The 15,071-nt window shown below is 42.1% G+C and overlaps 1 protein-coding gene across 1 annotated transcript in view; it reads left to right on the top strand.

The window, feature by feature from the left end:
* Positions 1-14,795, top strand: part of LOC142657319 (haloacid dehalogenase-like hydrolase domain-containing 5) — a 37,017-nt gene extending 22,222 nt beyond the window's left edge. Inside the window, exons 4-9 of the mRNA XM_075832346.1 lie at positions 3,397-3,490; positions 3,882-3,915; positions 10,098-10,272; positions 11,256-11,444; positions 12,846-13,273; positions 13,388-14,795. Coding sequence (XP_075688461.1) covers positions 3,397-3,490; positions 3,882-3,915; positions 10,098-10,272; positions 11,256-11,444; positions 12,846-13,251 — 898 coding nt within the window. The 3' untranslated portion in view covers positions 13,252-13,273; positions 13,388-14,795. The remainder of the gene's footprint in view (positions 1-3,396; positions 3,491-3,881; positions 3,916-10,097; positions 10,273-11,255; positions 11,445-12,845; positions 13,274-13,387) is intronic.
* The last annotated feature ends 276 nt before the right edge of the window (positions 14,796-15,071 follow it).

Here is a 15,071-nt window from a genome sequence, read left to right as displayed (position 1 = left end):
GAATAAAGGTAAGATGTTATTTACGTCGCACAGTGAACGGCGTCAATTTAAAAACGCATAGAACAATGGCGGAATTTCAGTTTTTTTTTATAATCCCCCCCAAAAGGGTTAATAAAAGTTAATATAAAAATTATATGTACCCAAAAATGGTGCCATTAAAAAGCACAACTAATCCCGCAAAAAACAAGCCCTCATACAGCTATGTAGACGAAAAAATAAAAAAGTTATAGCTCTTTGAATGAGACTATAGAAAAACGAATAAAATAGCTTGGTCATTAGGGCCTAAAATGGGCTGGTCACTAAGGGGTTAACAGCTCCGTGTGTCAGCAGCGTATGATGCGTGGCTGCGTTCTTTTCGCTCAGCCGCCATCATTATGACACTCTGTAAACAGAAAAGCACGTGGTGCTTTTCTGTTTTCATTCATACTTTTTACTGCTGTTGCGCGAATCACCCGCGTCACACGGAAGTGCTTCCGTGTGGTGCGCGTGATTTTCACGCAACCATTGACTTCAATGGGTGCGTGATGCACGAAGAATGCACAAATATCGGACATGTCGTGAGTTTTACGCAGCGGACACACGCGTGAAACTCACGGACAGTCTGCACGACCCCATAGACTAACATAGGTCCGTGCGAGGCGCGTGAAAATCACGCGCGTTGCACGGACGTATTACACGTTCATCTAAATGAGCCCTAACAGCGATGGAGGATGATTTGGCCTATGATCTAATCTTTCAAACTGACCATCCCGATTAAATATCATCCAGTTAACTTCATACACAAGTGGCAAGATTAGAAGAAGCCAGTATGATCAGCGATCTCTTGACGTGTAAACCGTGTGATTAAGGCCAAATGCACACGATGCGGATTTGCAATAATATAATACCAGCAACGTAATTGAGAATTCAATCATTTCATCTACACGTTGCAGAATTTTTCCGCACGTGAATTCACTTGCGGTGCTTATTTTAAAATCTGCATCGTGTTAATTGATTTTGCGTTTCCACCTCAGAATTGTATGCAAGTTCTTTAAAAAAACAAAAACAAAACCCACCTATTTCCACATCAAGAAATGTTTAGGTCTAAAAAAATATTTACATGAAGTAGTAAATTCCGGTCGCAACGCGGCTAACAACCGCGCCGGTACCATGTTCGGTGCGGCTGTGAAACAGCCTGTTAGTGGCTGCACGGTAATGCGGGTAAACCGTCCCCTTATCTGCAAAATCGCGCGGCCATGAATTAATACACCCTCTATGGCTGCACGATTTTGCAGGTTACAACAAGTTACCCCTTATTTATTCTCTATGGCAGCACCGTAAAATGCCGAACACTGCACTTGGCTATCGCCGGCGCTCCCATAGAGAATGAATGGAGCGGCAGTGCGCATGCGCATGTCACCAGAATACCCCTTAACAAGGTATTTGACAGCCGCTCCTACATAGTGCCAGCGCGATTGTTGGCCGCGTTGCGACAGTGTCAGAGCCGCTCCGTGTGGCCTTACCCTAATGGCCCTACTGTCTCTAAACCTAACAATTCTAGCAGGTAGAAGAGGACAAGGTTTGAGTCACTCAAAGGGGTTGTCCAGTTTCAGTAAATTAATGTTGTTTTGTGTATAAGTAAAAGTTCTTCGATTTTCCAATATACTTTCTGTATTAATTCCTCACGGTTTTCAAGATCTCTGCTTGTTGTTCTGTAGGAACATTTATCGTTGACTTCCAGTGGATAAAATTCTGTCCATGGTGATGTGATGGACACACAGGTGCACGGCTCGTTACAGTTACAGCCTGCGCATCAGAGTTCTGTCTTCTAACGATTACAGCACCCGTGTGTCCATCACATGACCATGGACAGAATTGTATCCACTGGAAGTAAACAATGAATAGAATATTCCCACTGAATAACAACAAGCAGAGATCTTAAAAACCGTGAGGCATTAATACAGAAAGTATATTGGAAAATTGTAGAGCTTTCAATTCTACAAAAATAACTTAAATTTGCTGAAAACGGGCCACCCATTTTACGACTTTCTAAACCAATACTTACTCCGATCACTCCCATTTTTAAAGAGAGTAAATGTAATAATAGAATGTATTAGGGAATTGTTATATATGCAACTTCCTACAATGTAAGTCTAGGTTCACCTTACGTTTATCTCCTGCTTTAACGTTGCATTGAAAGGGTAGACTTTCTAAAGAAGCCACGACTGCACATTTCTCTGTATCTTGATAAGACTTTAGAAATATCTGGTAATCCGGAAAATCTGCTAGTCCAGCACCGTGTCAGTGTGCGCCGGGATAATTGTAGTAAAAACAGTGAGAAGCTGAGGAAGGAGTCTGACAGGAAAAGTCTAAACAAACTAAAAACGGAGCTGACAAACTGGACGACCCATGTCCTGCTTCCCAAGGTCACGTGATGACACCAGTGGGATGGTTATTCGGGCTGGTAGAAGTTCTTATCCGCGTCGATGTTTCCTAATCCCATTAAGAACAGCATTCGACAACATAAAGTAGGTTTGATTAGAAAACAAGGACATCTTCAAGTCAAAGCTGGCTGCCAACTTCTATGGAGCCGCAGCTTTTGCCCAGTCTTGCCACTTACTGCCAAGGAGACAGTCTGGTGTGAAAGAGCTTCAATGCATGACCAATCATTCAGATGCAAATGTAAAGTCAATGAACAAGGATTTCCTGGCAAACCCTACTCCAAGGAAATGAATAGCTTCTCAAGCCTGGTTCTCACTGGGGCTATTTTTTTTATCAACATATTGTCCGTGAGTTAATTCTGCCAGCAGAAAAAAAGATAAAAAGCGTTTCATTCTTTAACTGCAGCTAGTTTCTTCCAAAAGAAACACTGCCCTGGTGCAAAAAAACTAATTCATTAAAGAGTATCTGTTGGCCTGACATGTTTGTTTGAGTAAATACTTGTATTCCACATAAAATAATGTTGGAGCATCTTTTCTTCGAACTCTGAGCTGTGGCATTCCTCAGTTGTTCCTCCTGGAAATGTATGATTAAATTGACAACTGGGCAATTACCATCCCTTGTCCATGTAGTGTGTCTGACATTGTCCAATCAATGCCGACAGCATCCAGCTGTAAGGACACCCACCGTATGTATACAAGAAAAACTGTAACACCCAGTTGCTTATTTATACATTTCCAAGAGGAATGACAGAGGGACGGCACAATGCACAGTTCTCAGAAAATATGCTTCAGCATTCTTATTCCATAGGCAATGTAAGTATTTACCAAAATAAACATGTCAGGAGAGCTGACCGGCCCTCTGAAGAATAATCCTGATGACTGATCTTAAAGGTTCCCCATATTGTGGCCAGTGTAATGGGAAAGATGTTTCATGTTCTATTTTGTCTGCTTCTGGTTTCCTTAATCTATTAATTAGTTTAGGATTTTCGAATCCTATCACAATAGACTCTGTGCGGGAGTCCTACCCCTTCCTGGATATGGTGGACCATAGCAGAAGACCCAAAATTTTGGTGAGTGTTTTTGTTTTTGTTGCTATTTTATTTTTCTAGCGAACAATCATTTAAACCTGGTAACTTCTCTAATAACCAGAAGCACACGCTGAATGACTGGCATACGTGGCTGATCCTGTAGATCCACGTGGCTGTGTGTGGATGTCTGATCCTGCTGACCTCGGCCCTGTGTGGATGTAGCTGGCCACTCACAATGGAGTTTTGATTCCCAGGTCGCTCTGACCTTCTGAAGTCTCAGCCTTGTACATCATTTCAGTTTTCCCCAGGCTGTGACCTTTACTTTAGCTAGGTTTCCCGTGCGTAAAAGTTTAACTTGTTAACCGTTCATAAGAAGTGTAACTTGACACTGTAGAATAAAATGTGACGTCTGTTTTTGCTTTTTCATTGACAGCCATCTGCAGCGGTGGCCCTTCCCAAAATAGAAGGTATGTTACTGGTTATTTTTTTGGTACATTAACTGATGGGTTTGGAAACCACTTTAGTAAAACCTGCATCTTGCCATACAAATAGGATCATTTCTGTCAGTTCCCACTTTTTAACCTTCATGTTTTATTGCGCGTGCGTCTATGTGGGCCTGACTTCCAGTTTTACTTCTCTCCTCCACTTGCCCTTTAAGGGTGGACAGTTAAGAATGGCTGACGGAAATCTCCTCTAATGTGTGTTGGGGGCTTGAAGCCGACCAAACACATCTGCGTTGGGACTCCGTTCATGGGTTCTGTCGGACCTTTCCACCAGGGGAGCCCATGAACGGAATCCAGGCTGAAACAAATGGAAACCATAGGATTGCATCACCATTGATTTTCAATGGTGACGTATCCGGTGCAAGTGGTTCTGTCGTTTTGACGGGATCAATACCGTAGTCGACTGCGCTATTCATTCCGTCAAAACGACAGAACCCTTAAACAACGGTGACAAACGGAAACCCTTTGCACCGGATCCATCACCATTGAAATCAATGGTGATGCAAACCGAAACCTATGTTTGGATTCCATTCATGGCTTCCCCTGATGGAAAGGTCCAACGGAACCCATGAATGGAGTCCCAACGCAGATGTGAATGAAGCCTTAGCTGTTTGCCCACAGCTCTCTGCCGAAACCCACATTAACATGCAGGATCGGTTCATTTCAATTGGGGGGGGGGGGGCGGCCACTGCCAGACACCACTTGCTGCCCTTCTCTCCCGGGTGAACAACAGATTAGCATTTTAACCCCTACCCGCACCAGGACGTAACTGTACGTCGTTGCAGGAAGTTACTTCCCGCACGAGGACGTACAGTTACTGAGTTAATCCCGGTGCACACTGTCGGCGACAGTGTGCACCGGGAACCAGGAGGTCAGCTGTCGCCGACAGCTGACACTCCCCTCTTGCCGGCCAGCGGTCCTTTGCCGCTGATTTCGGCGCATTAACCCCTTAAATTCGGCGATCGGGTGCAATCGCCGAATTTTAGGGGTTTCTAACATATCGGCAGACCCCCGTCCGAAATCGCGGGGTCTGCCGATAGTTAGTATGGCAAACGGAAGCCAAACAATGGCTTCCGGGTCTGCCATGGACAGAAGCCCATCAGGACCAACCTTCGGCTGGTCCTGATAGGCTTCCTGTCAGAGTGACAGAAAGTCACTGTGCCGTTCCCGATGCACACTGTCGGCGACAGTGTGCATCGGGAACTTGGAGATCAGCTGTCCCCGACAGCTGACACTCTCCAGTGTTGCCGATCAGCGGCTCATCGCCGCTGATTTCGGCAATTAACCCGTTACATGCGGGGCTCGATTGCGATCTCCGCATGTAGCGGGTTTGTAGCGCATCAGCAGCCCCCATGCAATCGTGGGGGCTTCTGATGCTTGTGATGGCACCCGGGGGCCAGACAACGGCCCCCAGGTCTGCCATGTATGTCAGCCTATGAGGATCAGCCTCTGTTGATCCTCGTAGACCAACTGTCAGAGTGACTGTGACGTCACACTGACAGTTGGAATACATTACACTACCTAGGTAGTGTAATGTATTCTAGCAGCGATCAGAGCTGCAGGTCAAAAAAAGAAAGTGTAAAAAGTAAAAGAAAAGTTAATAAACAAAAATATAAAGTGTAAAAAGTAAAAAAAAGTTAATAAATTTTTTTTATAAAAGTGTAAAAATAAAAGGTTTTGTTTTCCTATAATAAGTCATTTATTATAGGGAAAAAATGAAAACGTTAAAAAAAAAGTACACATATTTGGTAACGACCCAATCTATGAAACTATAATGTTAATTTTTCCGCACGGTGAACGCCGCAAACAAAATAAACGGAAAACTGTCAGCATCGCTATTTTTTAGTCACCACCCCTCCCAAGATATAGAATAAAAAGTGATCAAAAAGTCGCATTTACCCCAAAATGGTACCAATAAAAACTACAACCCGTCCCGCAAAAAACAAGACCTCCCACAGCTTTTTTGACGAAAAAATAAAAACGTTACGGCTCAAAATAGCGTGTCCCAGAAAATAAATTATTTTATAGAAACTTAATTTTATTGTGCAAACGCTGCAAAACGTAAAAAAATCTATACACATATGGTATCGGCGTAATCGTACCGACCGGCAGAATAAATTAAAACGTAATTTATTGCGCACGGTGAACGCTGTAATAAATAAAGAATTTAAAGCGCCAAAATCGCTGTTTTTTGGTCACCTTAGCTCTAAAAAAGATCCTGAGGGGCCAAAATCTCACTATACCCCTAGAAAAATTCCTTGAGGGGTGTAGATTCCAAAATGGGGTCACTTTTGGGGGGTTTACACTGTTTTGGTCCCTCCGGGGCGTTGCAAACCCGACATGGCACTGAAAACCAATCCAGCAAAATCTGCGCTCCAAAATCCAAAAGGCGCTCCTTCCCTCCTGAGCCCTGCTGTGGGTCCAAACATCAGTTTACGACCACATATGGGGTATTGCCGTAATCGGGAGAAATTGCTTTACAAATTTTGGGGTGCTTTTTCTCCTTTATTCCTTGTAAAAATGAAAAAATTCTATGTTTCCACAGAAAAATAGGTGATTTTCATCTTCACAGACTAATTCCACTAAATTCTGCAAAAAAACTGTGGGGTCAATATGCTATCTATACCCCTAGAAAAATGCCTTGAGGGGTGTAGTTTCCAAAATGGGGTCACTTTGGAGGGGTTTCGGCTGTTTAGGTACCACAAGACCGCCTCAAACCTGACATGGTGCCTAAAATATATTCCTAAAAAAAGGAGGCCCCGAAATCCACTAGCTGCTCCTTTGCTTCTGAGGCCTGTGTTTCAGTCCATTAGGACACTAGGGCCACATGTTGGATATTTCTAAAATCTGCAGAATCTGGGCAATAAATATTGAGTTGCGTTTCCCTGGTAAAACCTTCTGTGTTACAGATTTTTTTTTATTACAAATGAATTTCGGCAAAAAAAATGAAATTTGTAAATTTCACCTCTACTTTGCCTTAATTCCTGTGAAACGCCTAAAGGGTTAAAATATTTTCTGAATGTGGTTTTGAATACCTTGAGGGGTGCAGTTTTCAAAATGGGGTGATTTATGGGGACTTTCTAATATATAAGGCCCTCAAAGCCACTTCAGAACTGAACTGGTCCCTGAAAAAATAGCCTTTTGAAATTTTATTGAAAATATGAGAAATTGCTGCTAAAGTTCTAAGCCTTGTAACGTCCTAGAAAAATAAAAGTACGTGAAAAAAAATGATGCAAACATAAAGTAGACATATAGGGGATGTTAACTAGTAACTATTTTGTGTGGTATTACTATCTGTTTCACAAGCAAATACATTTAAATTTAGAAAAATGCAAATTTTTGCAAATTTTTGCTAAAATTTGAAGTTTTTCACAAATAAATATTGAATTTATCGACCAAATTTTTTCACTAACATAAAGTACAATATGTCACGAGAAAACAATCTCAGAATCGCTTGGATAGGTAAAAGCATTCCGGAGTTATTACCACATAAAGTGACACATGTCAGATTTTAAAAAATAGGCTGTGTCCACAAGGCCAAAACAGGCTGTGTCCTAAAGGGGTTAAAATCCAACATGTGCGATCTTTCTTTCACCCAACTTCTGCTGTGGAAGGGTTTAGGTAGTTGACCGTTCCACCAGAAATCGCTGGCTTCATCTGATTTTAATGTATATGGCCATCTTAAGGGCCCATGCATACGTGTGTATTCGAACATCAGATCCTGTCGTCTCCTATCTATACAGCTCCTTATACGGTTGTGTGTGCACGGAGCCTTAGTATTGAACTCTTACAATTAAAAATAAGTGTGACACAGCTGATCCCATAGATGGTGCCCACAGACAGACCCTTAGGAATAACACTGTAGGCAGTTCCGATAGAAAATGGCAGCATCTGTAAGTATAATGCAATCTTATGGCTGTGGAGGTGCCTTAAGAGTTAAAAAAAAAATAATTATATAGTTTTTTTTCCCCCCTTTTTTTTAAAAACCTAAATAGTTTCAAAAGTCTGTGTTGATCAACTTACCTGTAGCCACCACTAGAGGGAGCTTACTGCATACAGTTATAGATTGATTCATTGATTCTTTGATTTGAATGATTAGGCAGTATGCAGTATCTCATGCTCCCTCTAGTGGTGGCTGCAAGTAACGACATGTTCTATGCAGGGGATTTGGAGTTCTATATCAGAAAAAGAAAAGCTCTTAGGCCTCATGCACACGACCATGTTTTTGCGTCCGCAATTCCCCCGCAAATCCACGGGAGAATTGCGGACCCATTCTTTTCTATGGGGCCGTGCACACGACCGTAGTTTTTGCGGTCCGTGCACGGCCCGGGAACCCGGACCGCAGAAAGTACGGACATGTCCTATTATGGTCCGGAGTTGCGGTCCGGGCTCATTGAAAACAATGGCCCGGCCATGTGCATGTGCGGGCGGCTTGCGGCTGACAGTCCGCTGACAGTCCGCAGCCGGCCGACACGAAAATCACGGGCGTGCACACGGCTACGGTCGGGCTACGGTCGTGTGCATGAGGCCTTAGGGACTGTCCACATGTAACGGAATTGCTGCGTATTTGCCGTCCGGAATTGCGGTCGGAAAATACGCAGCAGAATACAGCAGCAGTAAAGTGGGTGAGATTTAACAAATCTCATCCACACGCTGCGTAAAATTTCCGAGCAGAAATTGACCATCGTTGCATATTTTTCGTACCGCAGCATGTGGACTGAATTGCTGCGTTTTTCAGTGGAGATGTCACCATCTCCCAGCATTGAGAAAAACACACCAAAATACGCACCATTTTCTGCAGTAAAAAAACACAGGAAATGGTGCGGTTTTTCTACAGTGGAAATTTCGCTAATTTTAATGGAAATGCTGCAGAAATTTTCTGCAGCAATTCTGTTACATGTGGACAAGCCCTTAGTGCTATAAATATATACTAAGAAATCTAATCACAGATTTTTTTAACTTCTAAATGACATGGTGATAAAAAGGCGGGAAAAAAATCATTTTAAGGTGCAAATCTGACAAATAATACAAAGACCTTGTTGTACTTAACCTGCTTAGGCTCCACCCACTCCGTATATAAAGGCTTCTTGCTAAAGTAATACTAAATATAAGGAGATTAGCAGAAAATCGTAAGATTTTTTTTTAAAAAAAGTCACGTTTTCACAGGGCCCAGTTTAACTCACTGTTGACCTAAAGCCGAAAAAGGAAATGCAGTAGCAAACTCAATAACTAAGGCCTTATTCACACGAACGTGTTAAACGTGTCCGTCACACAGACCTATATAATTCAATGTGGCCGTTCACACGGCCGTGTGAAGGGTCCGTGAGAAAATAGGACATGTCCTATTTTTTCACGCTTCACACATCCTTCCATAGACTCTAGTCTATGGGGGATGCGTAATATCCCGCAGAGCACGGATGCACCTCTGACGTGAAAAACTGCAGTATTTCACGTCTGAGATGCGCAACGCCCAGGGTATGTTCACACGGCCAAATTTCAGACGTATACGAGGCGTATTTTGCCTCGTTTTACGTCTGGAAATACGTCTCAAATACGTCGTCAAACATCTGCCCATTACTTTCTATGGGTATAACGCTGTATTGTCCACACGACGCGTAATTTTACACGTCGTACGGCAATTACGCCTCGTAAAAAGAAGTGCAGGACACTTCTTTGGACGTTTTTGGAGCTGTTTTCTCATAGACTCCAATGAAAACAGCTCCAAAAACGGACGTAAAAAACGCAGCGAAAAATGCGAGTTGGTAAAAAAACGTCTGAAAAGCAGGGTCTGTTTTCCCTTGAAAACAGCTCTGGATTTTCAGACGTTTTTGTTGACTACGTGTGCACATACCCTAAGGGTGGCATTTGGGGACATGATCTGAAGTTGTTACATTACAGTGGGATGAGCTTTGCCATTATTTTCGGGTAAAAAAAACGGCCATGAAAAAGAAGTGCAGGTCACTTCTTGGGACGTTTTTGGAGCCGTTTTTCATCGACTCTAGCGAAAAACGGCCGTGAAAAATGGCGCGAAAATCGCGAGTGGCTTCGAAAACGTCTGAAAATTTCCCTTGAAAACAGCTCCGTATTTTGAGACGTTTTTGCTCACTGCGTGTGAACATACCCTAAAAGTGCTTTTTTACTTTCAGCTGTAATTCTTTTTGGAGAACCTATTAGATGGGAAACCAACCTACAGATAATCATTGATGTTTTACTGACTGGTGGTCACCCCGCGAATCCCCATCAGCCTCACAATCATCCACACATCCCCTTACTGGCATGTAACATGGATCTGATGTGGTTGGCTGAGGCCCGCTCACCGAGGTAAGAGTTTTACCAGGTATACTTGCGGTAAACTTGCTTCCTGTGAATATTACGCTAAGTTGATGTCTCTTCCGGACGACCATTTTTTAAAATTAAGATCTACTGGCGATCAGCTGTTATGTACATGAAGCTTAATCATTGGATATTGTCAGGTTCTGCAACTTTCTAATATACTTTGATTCAGTACCTCTCCGCTTTCAAAATCTCTGCTAGAAGTCAGTGAATGGAAACATTTCATTGTTCACATTGAGAGGCTGAAATCATGTTCCGATTATGTCTAACTTACACAAGTGCCGGCTTGTTAAGTGCACAGCTCATTGGAAGATAGAGCTCTGATGTACTCGAGTAAGGACAGGGTTTTAGCCACTGATTGTAAACAATGAATGTTTAACTCCTTGCGTGTCATGTATGTGACCGCCTCCCAGGGAAAGTATTGAGTGTGCTTGCTGGCTCCATACTAAGCGGGTCTCTGCTGTATGTTACAGCTGATGCTTCATTGTAGCGGGCAGGATTGGAGAGAACTCTGATCCTGCCAATTTAACCACTTAGATGCTGCGGTTAATAGCGACCAAGGCATCTAAGCCATTAGAAAAAGGTGGCCTCCTCCGACAGCCCATGCCCCCCCCCCCACAACACGATCCCAGGCCTAATGAAGGTCCCAAGGTCTGCCATCCTTCTGCTCTTATTAAGCCCTGCCATAAGTATTGCAGTATATTGTGCAAGCGATCCAACGATCGCTAGTTCAAGTCCACTCAGAGGATTAAAAATATATTTCATTTATTTTTTCAAAGTTCAAAAAAGTAGCGTGTATAAGAAAATACTGAGCTGCTCCTCTTAGCGTTGTTACGTTGTGATATTTTAGTGCATACAACATGAAGATTTGCTGTGCTATACAAATTAATAATAATCTCTTGGTCAGACAAAATTCTATTTCTGTTCCCCTGCGTCTGAATTGATGCTGATATTCTACACCTTTCTTGTAGGTTTGGCCATGGGATCTTCATGGTTTGTCTGGAGAATATCTATAAGAAGATTACAGGAAAGGAGCTGAAATATGAGGCTTTGATGGGAAAACCCAGCGAGGTGACCTTTCACTATGCAGAATACCTCATCCGGACCAAAGCAGCAGAGATGCAGTGGAATAAGCCGGTCCAAACTCTTTATGCTATAGGGTAATTTACCATTGAACTAGTAATCATGCCGGACAATATCGCTGTACAGTCTAAGGCCTGTTTCACATTGCCTTGTTCGTTCCATAACATACGGACTGTATGTCGGCAGTGTTTCCTGGACCGAAGAAAGTTCAGGGAGCCGGACTCCTACCTTCATAATCATCTATGATGCTGGGAGTCCCTCCCTCCCTGCAGGAATACAGTCCCATACTGTAATCATGTTTTCAGTACAGGACCGTATTCCCGCGGGGAGGCAAGGACACCTAGCATGATAGATGACTATGATACTAGGAGCCCGGCTATTCAGTCCGGGAAATACGGGCGACATTCGGTCCGTATCTCAAGGACCGAACAGGCCCATTTGAATCAGGTCCTAAGCAGGTGTGACTAAATAGTCAATCACCATCTACTAGTCCACCACCAAGCAGTGATCAGTAGATCACAATGACTGACCACTTCACAAGTCAGCTACTGCTTACTACAATGTGCCGCTATCTTATTGGCCTTATTTTGTGGCCCTGGAGTAAGTGGAGTTGTCTCTGAAAATTAAGGCGACTCGTGAAGCTGTGACGGATTTAGGGTCTTTTTTGGGAGTATCTGTGGCTGACACAATTAGGGGCAATTTATTAAGACTGGCCTTGTTATACCCCAGTCCTAAATCAAAAGTAAGATGCGCCTAATTTATTAAGAGATGCACGCCTCTTAAATTAAATTAGGTGCATCTCTGGCCATCCATGTGCCAGAAAATAAAATCTACTCCAACTACTAGCTGGAGTAGATTTGCGCTATAATTTTCGCCTGTTTTCTGTAAATGAATAGAGCGGTGGGGGCCCTGCCTGCTTATGTTTAGCCCCAACCACGTTTTAGAAAAGTGACGGATGTTTTGCACAAAAAAAAAACCAAAAGTATTTGCGCAAATTATACTTTTCTATGCCAAAAACTGACAGAGGGCTTAATAAATTGCTCCCAATGGGGAGGCGGTCTTCATAAATTAGGCACATCTTATTCCAAACTTTCTTTATTAAAAGGCATGAGCGTCTTAATCTAAATTCGTAACCTCTCTGGCCGTTTGTGCAGAGTGCACTTGCGCTATCATTTACACCAGTTTTCTGGCAAAAATCATAGTAAATTTATCAGGCTGCGGTGGCCCGGTTCCCTCCCGCTAAGCCATGCCTACTTTTTTTAAATGGTGGCGGCGGCATAAAAAAATAAGTAAACATTTTTGTGCATGTATCTAGTTTCTGCACAAATCATTCCAGTTTTCTGGAGTAGAAAATTCAGAGGCTTTTATAAAATCCCCCCCTCCCCCCATTATGTTTAGCTTGTTAGATGATGAATTGTCTTTATAATGATGATGAGTAACATATAATTTTCCTGTTTTGTTTTTTTTATATTCCGCAGGGACAATTTGATGACTGATATCTATGGTGCTAACCTCTACAACCGCTACCTTCAAAAGAGAAACTCCAGGAAAAGCTCCAAGGCATTGCTGCAAGCCGGCTCGGGATCCCGAGTAACCACCGTGTCTCAGGAGGAGGATGCAGCGTGGGAAAGTGAGCTCTCCTATCCCAGCGCTACTCGGTGCAAGTCTGTTCTTGTCTGCACTGGGATCTACAATCCTCATGCCGAAGTGCCTACTGACCCTTCACAGTCCGTTACTGAAACAGTATTTCACGGTCACCGGGATTTCAGGATTGATCCAGCCTTGATAGAACCAGGGCACATTGTTGCTGATGTTAATGCTGCCGTTGACCTGATCTTCCAACTAGAAACCTTTGTGCCAACCGAAGATAAGAGAACTTTATAGAAAAAACTAAACATATATATATGTTTAGTATATATGTTAACATATATATATATGTTTAGTTAACATATATATATGTTTATATATATGTTAACTAAACATATATACCTATGTGTGTGTAATATATATATATATATATTACACACACATAGGTACCAGGATATAACCCAGATGACCTCACAACACCTCTGTTAATTTTTTTGCTGCACTTTACTAATTTCCCAAACCTTCATCTCTTTATTTTCCTTTTTAAATCTATTATCCCTAATCTTTTTTAAAAATGTATTTATATATATATATACACATACAAGTTTGAAGAGGTGTTGCTTTATGACAAATATTTTTTGTTTTCTGTGGTAGGAAAACTTTACAGAATAATTTGCCAGAACACTGCTTACGGGTCAGTTCACACGGCGCCTGAATAAAATGGTCCAACTCATTGATTTCAATGGGAGGCATTTTTTTTTTCTTTTCTTCCAAGGTGGCTTTTGGCCCTCACGAAAAAAAGAAAAAGGGTCATGCTCTCAGAGCAGTTTCCGCCTCTGACGTACCATTTAATTGCAGTTCTTTTGAGCGTTTTATGCCTGCTGTTTTTGCATTCGATTCAACAGCCACGGGCAAAAAAAACGCTGCGGAAAAAAAAAAAAAAGCAGACAATGCTGGCAATTCCAATTCTAGCCTAAAGTTCCTGAAGGAATTTGAAGCAGATTTTATTTTCTGCCTTCAAAAACTGTGTGAACTAGGCCAACCTCTGGTAAAAAAAAAAAGTTGAGCCTCTCCCTCACTTGCGTCAAGTATCTCCTATTTTCTTTTCAATTCCGTTACATCATCTATATACCTTGAGACTTAGGGCTGGTTACGTGGATAAATTATCCACTTGGTCTGTTGGCTGCGCAGGGTCCTGGTACCTGGGCTAATATGTTGGGGAATCTCTCTCTGTCGTCCTCTCTTCTTACAAGTTACTTCATTTTTTAAATTTAGGGGCATTGGTGCAGTGACAAAGGATATATCCGTCTAGGCGACCGTTTTTTAAGTGCTAGCTACAGATATGCTCTAGGAACATTCTTGCAATGGACTCGGCGTTTGTTCCTTGCAATATGCAAATATCCTAAGCACATAATCTCTGCATGGTACATATCCTGGCCGGATAGTCATCCCATGTAACAGCGCTGTGGTATTTTCTGCACAAACACACCGGTTGCCTACTTAACTGTAGTCCGTTGTCACCTGTGTACAAGAAGTCAAGGTGCTGGATAGTTTTTACTGTTTAGAAACAGATGTTTCTGCTCTATAAATGTTTTAAGCAGATTGTCTTTGCAGCTAATATTTCAGTGCAATAACGTTTTTATTCCACTATTTTTAAGGGGCATTTTAAAGGATACTGAAATTTTACTTTTTTTTTTATACTGTATTCTTGACTGTGTATTGGGCAACACCTGCCCAGATTTTGACTTGAATTGTTTTTTCTTGCCTGCCTTTTTTGCATGTTTGCCATGTTGATGTTCACATGATGGATCTCTTCGTGTCTGTTACAGATTATTCTCTCCATATGGTTTTAATAAATTTGTTTATTATCAAGAACAGAGCTTTTTTTTTACGCCAGGTCTCCACTGATATTACGGGCTATTATTGAAGCATTGTGCAGGGTAGATTACCTTGCATTAGTGACTTTTTTTTATTTTTATTTTTTTTAGCCTATAGGAAGCACATGAAATTGCATTTCTTCATCATGTTTTCTGTTCCCTGGAGTTAAGATGGGTGTAAGGGTATGTTCACACGATAGGCATTTACGGCTGAAATGACAGCCTGTTTTCAGAAGAAAA

This window comes from Rhinoderma darwinii, chromosome 7 (assembly GCF_050947455.1).
Source record: "Rhinoderma darwinii isolate aRhiDar2 chromosome 7, aRhiDar2.hap1, whole genome shotgun sequence".
NCBI lineage: Eukaryota > Metazoa > Chordata > Amphibia > Anura > Rhinodermatidae > Rhinoderma > Rhinoderma darwinii.
This window is presented reverse-complemented; position numbering and strand designations above follow the sequence as displayed.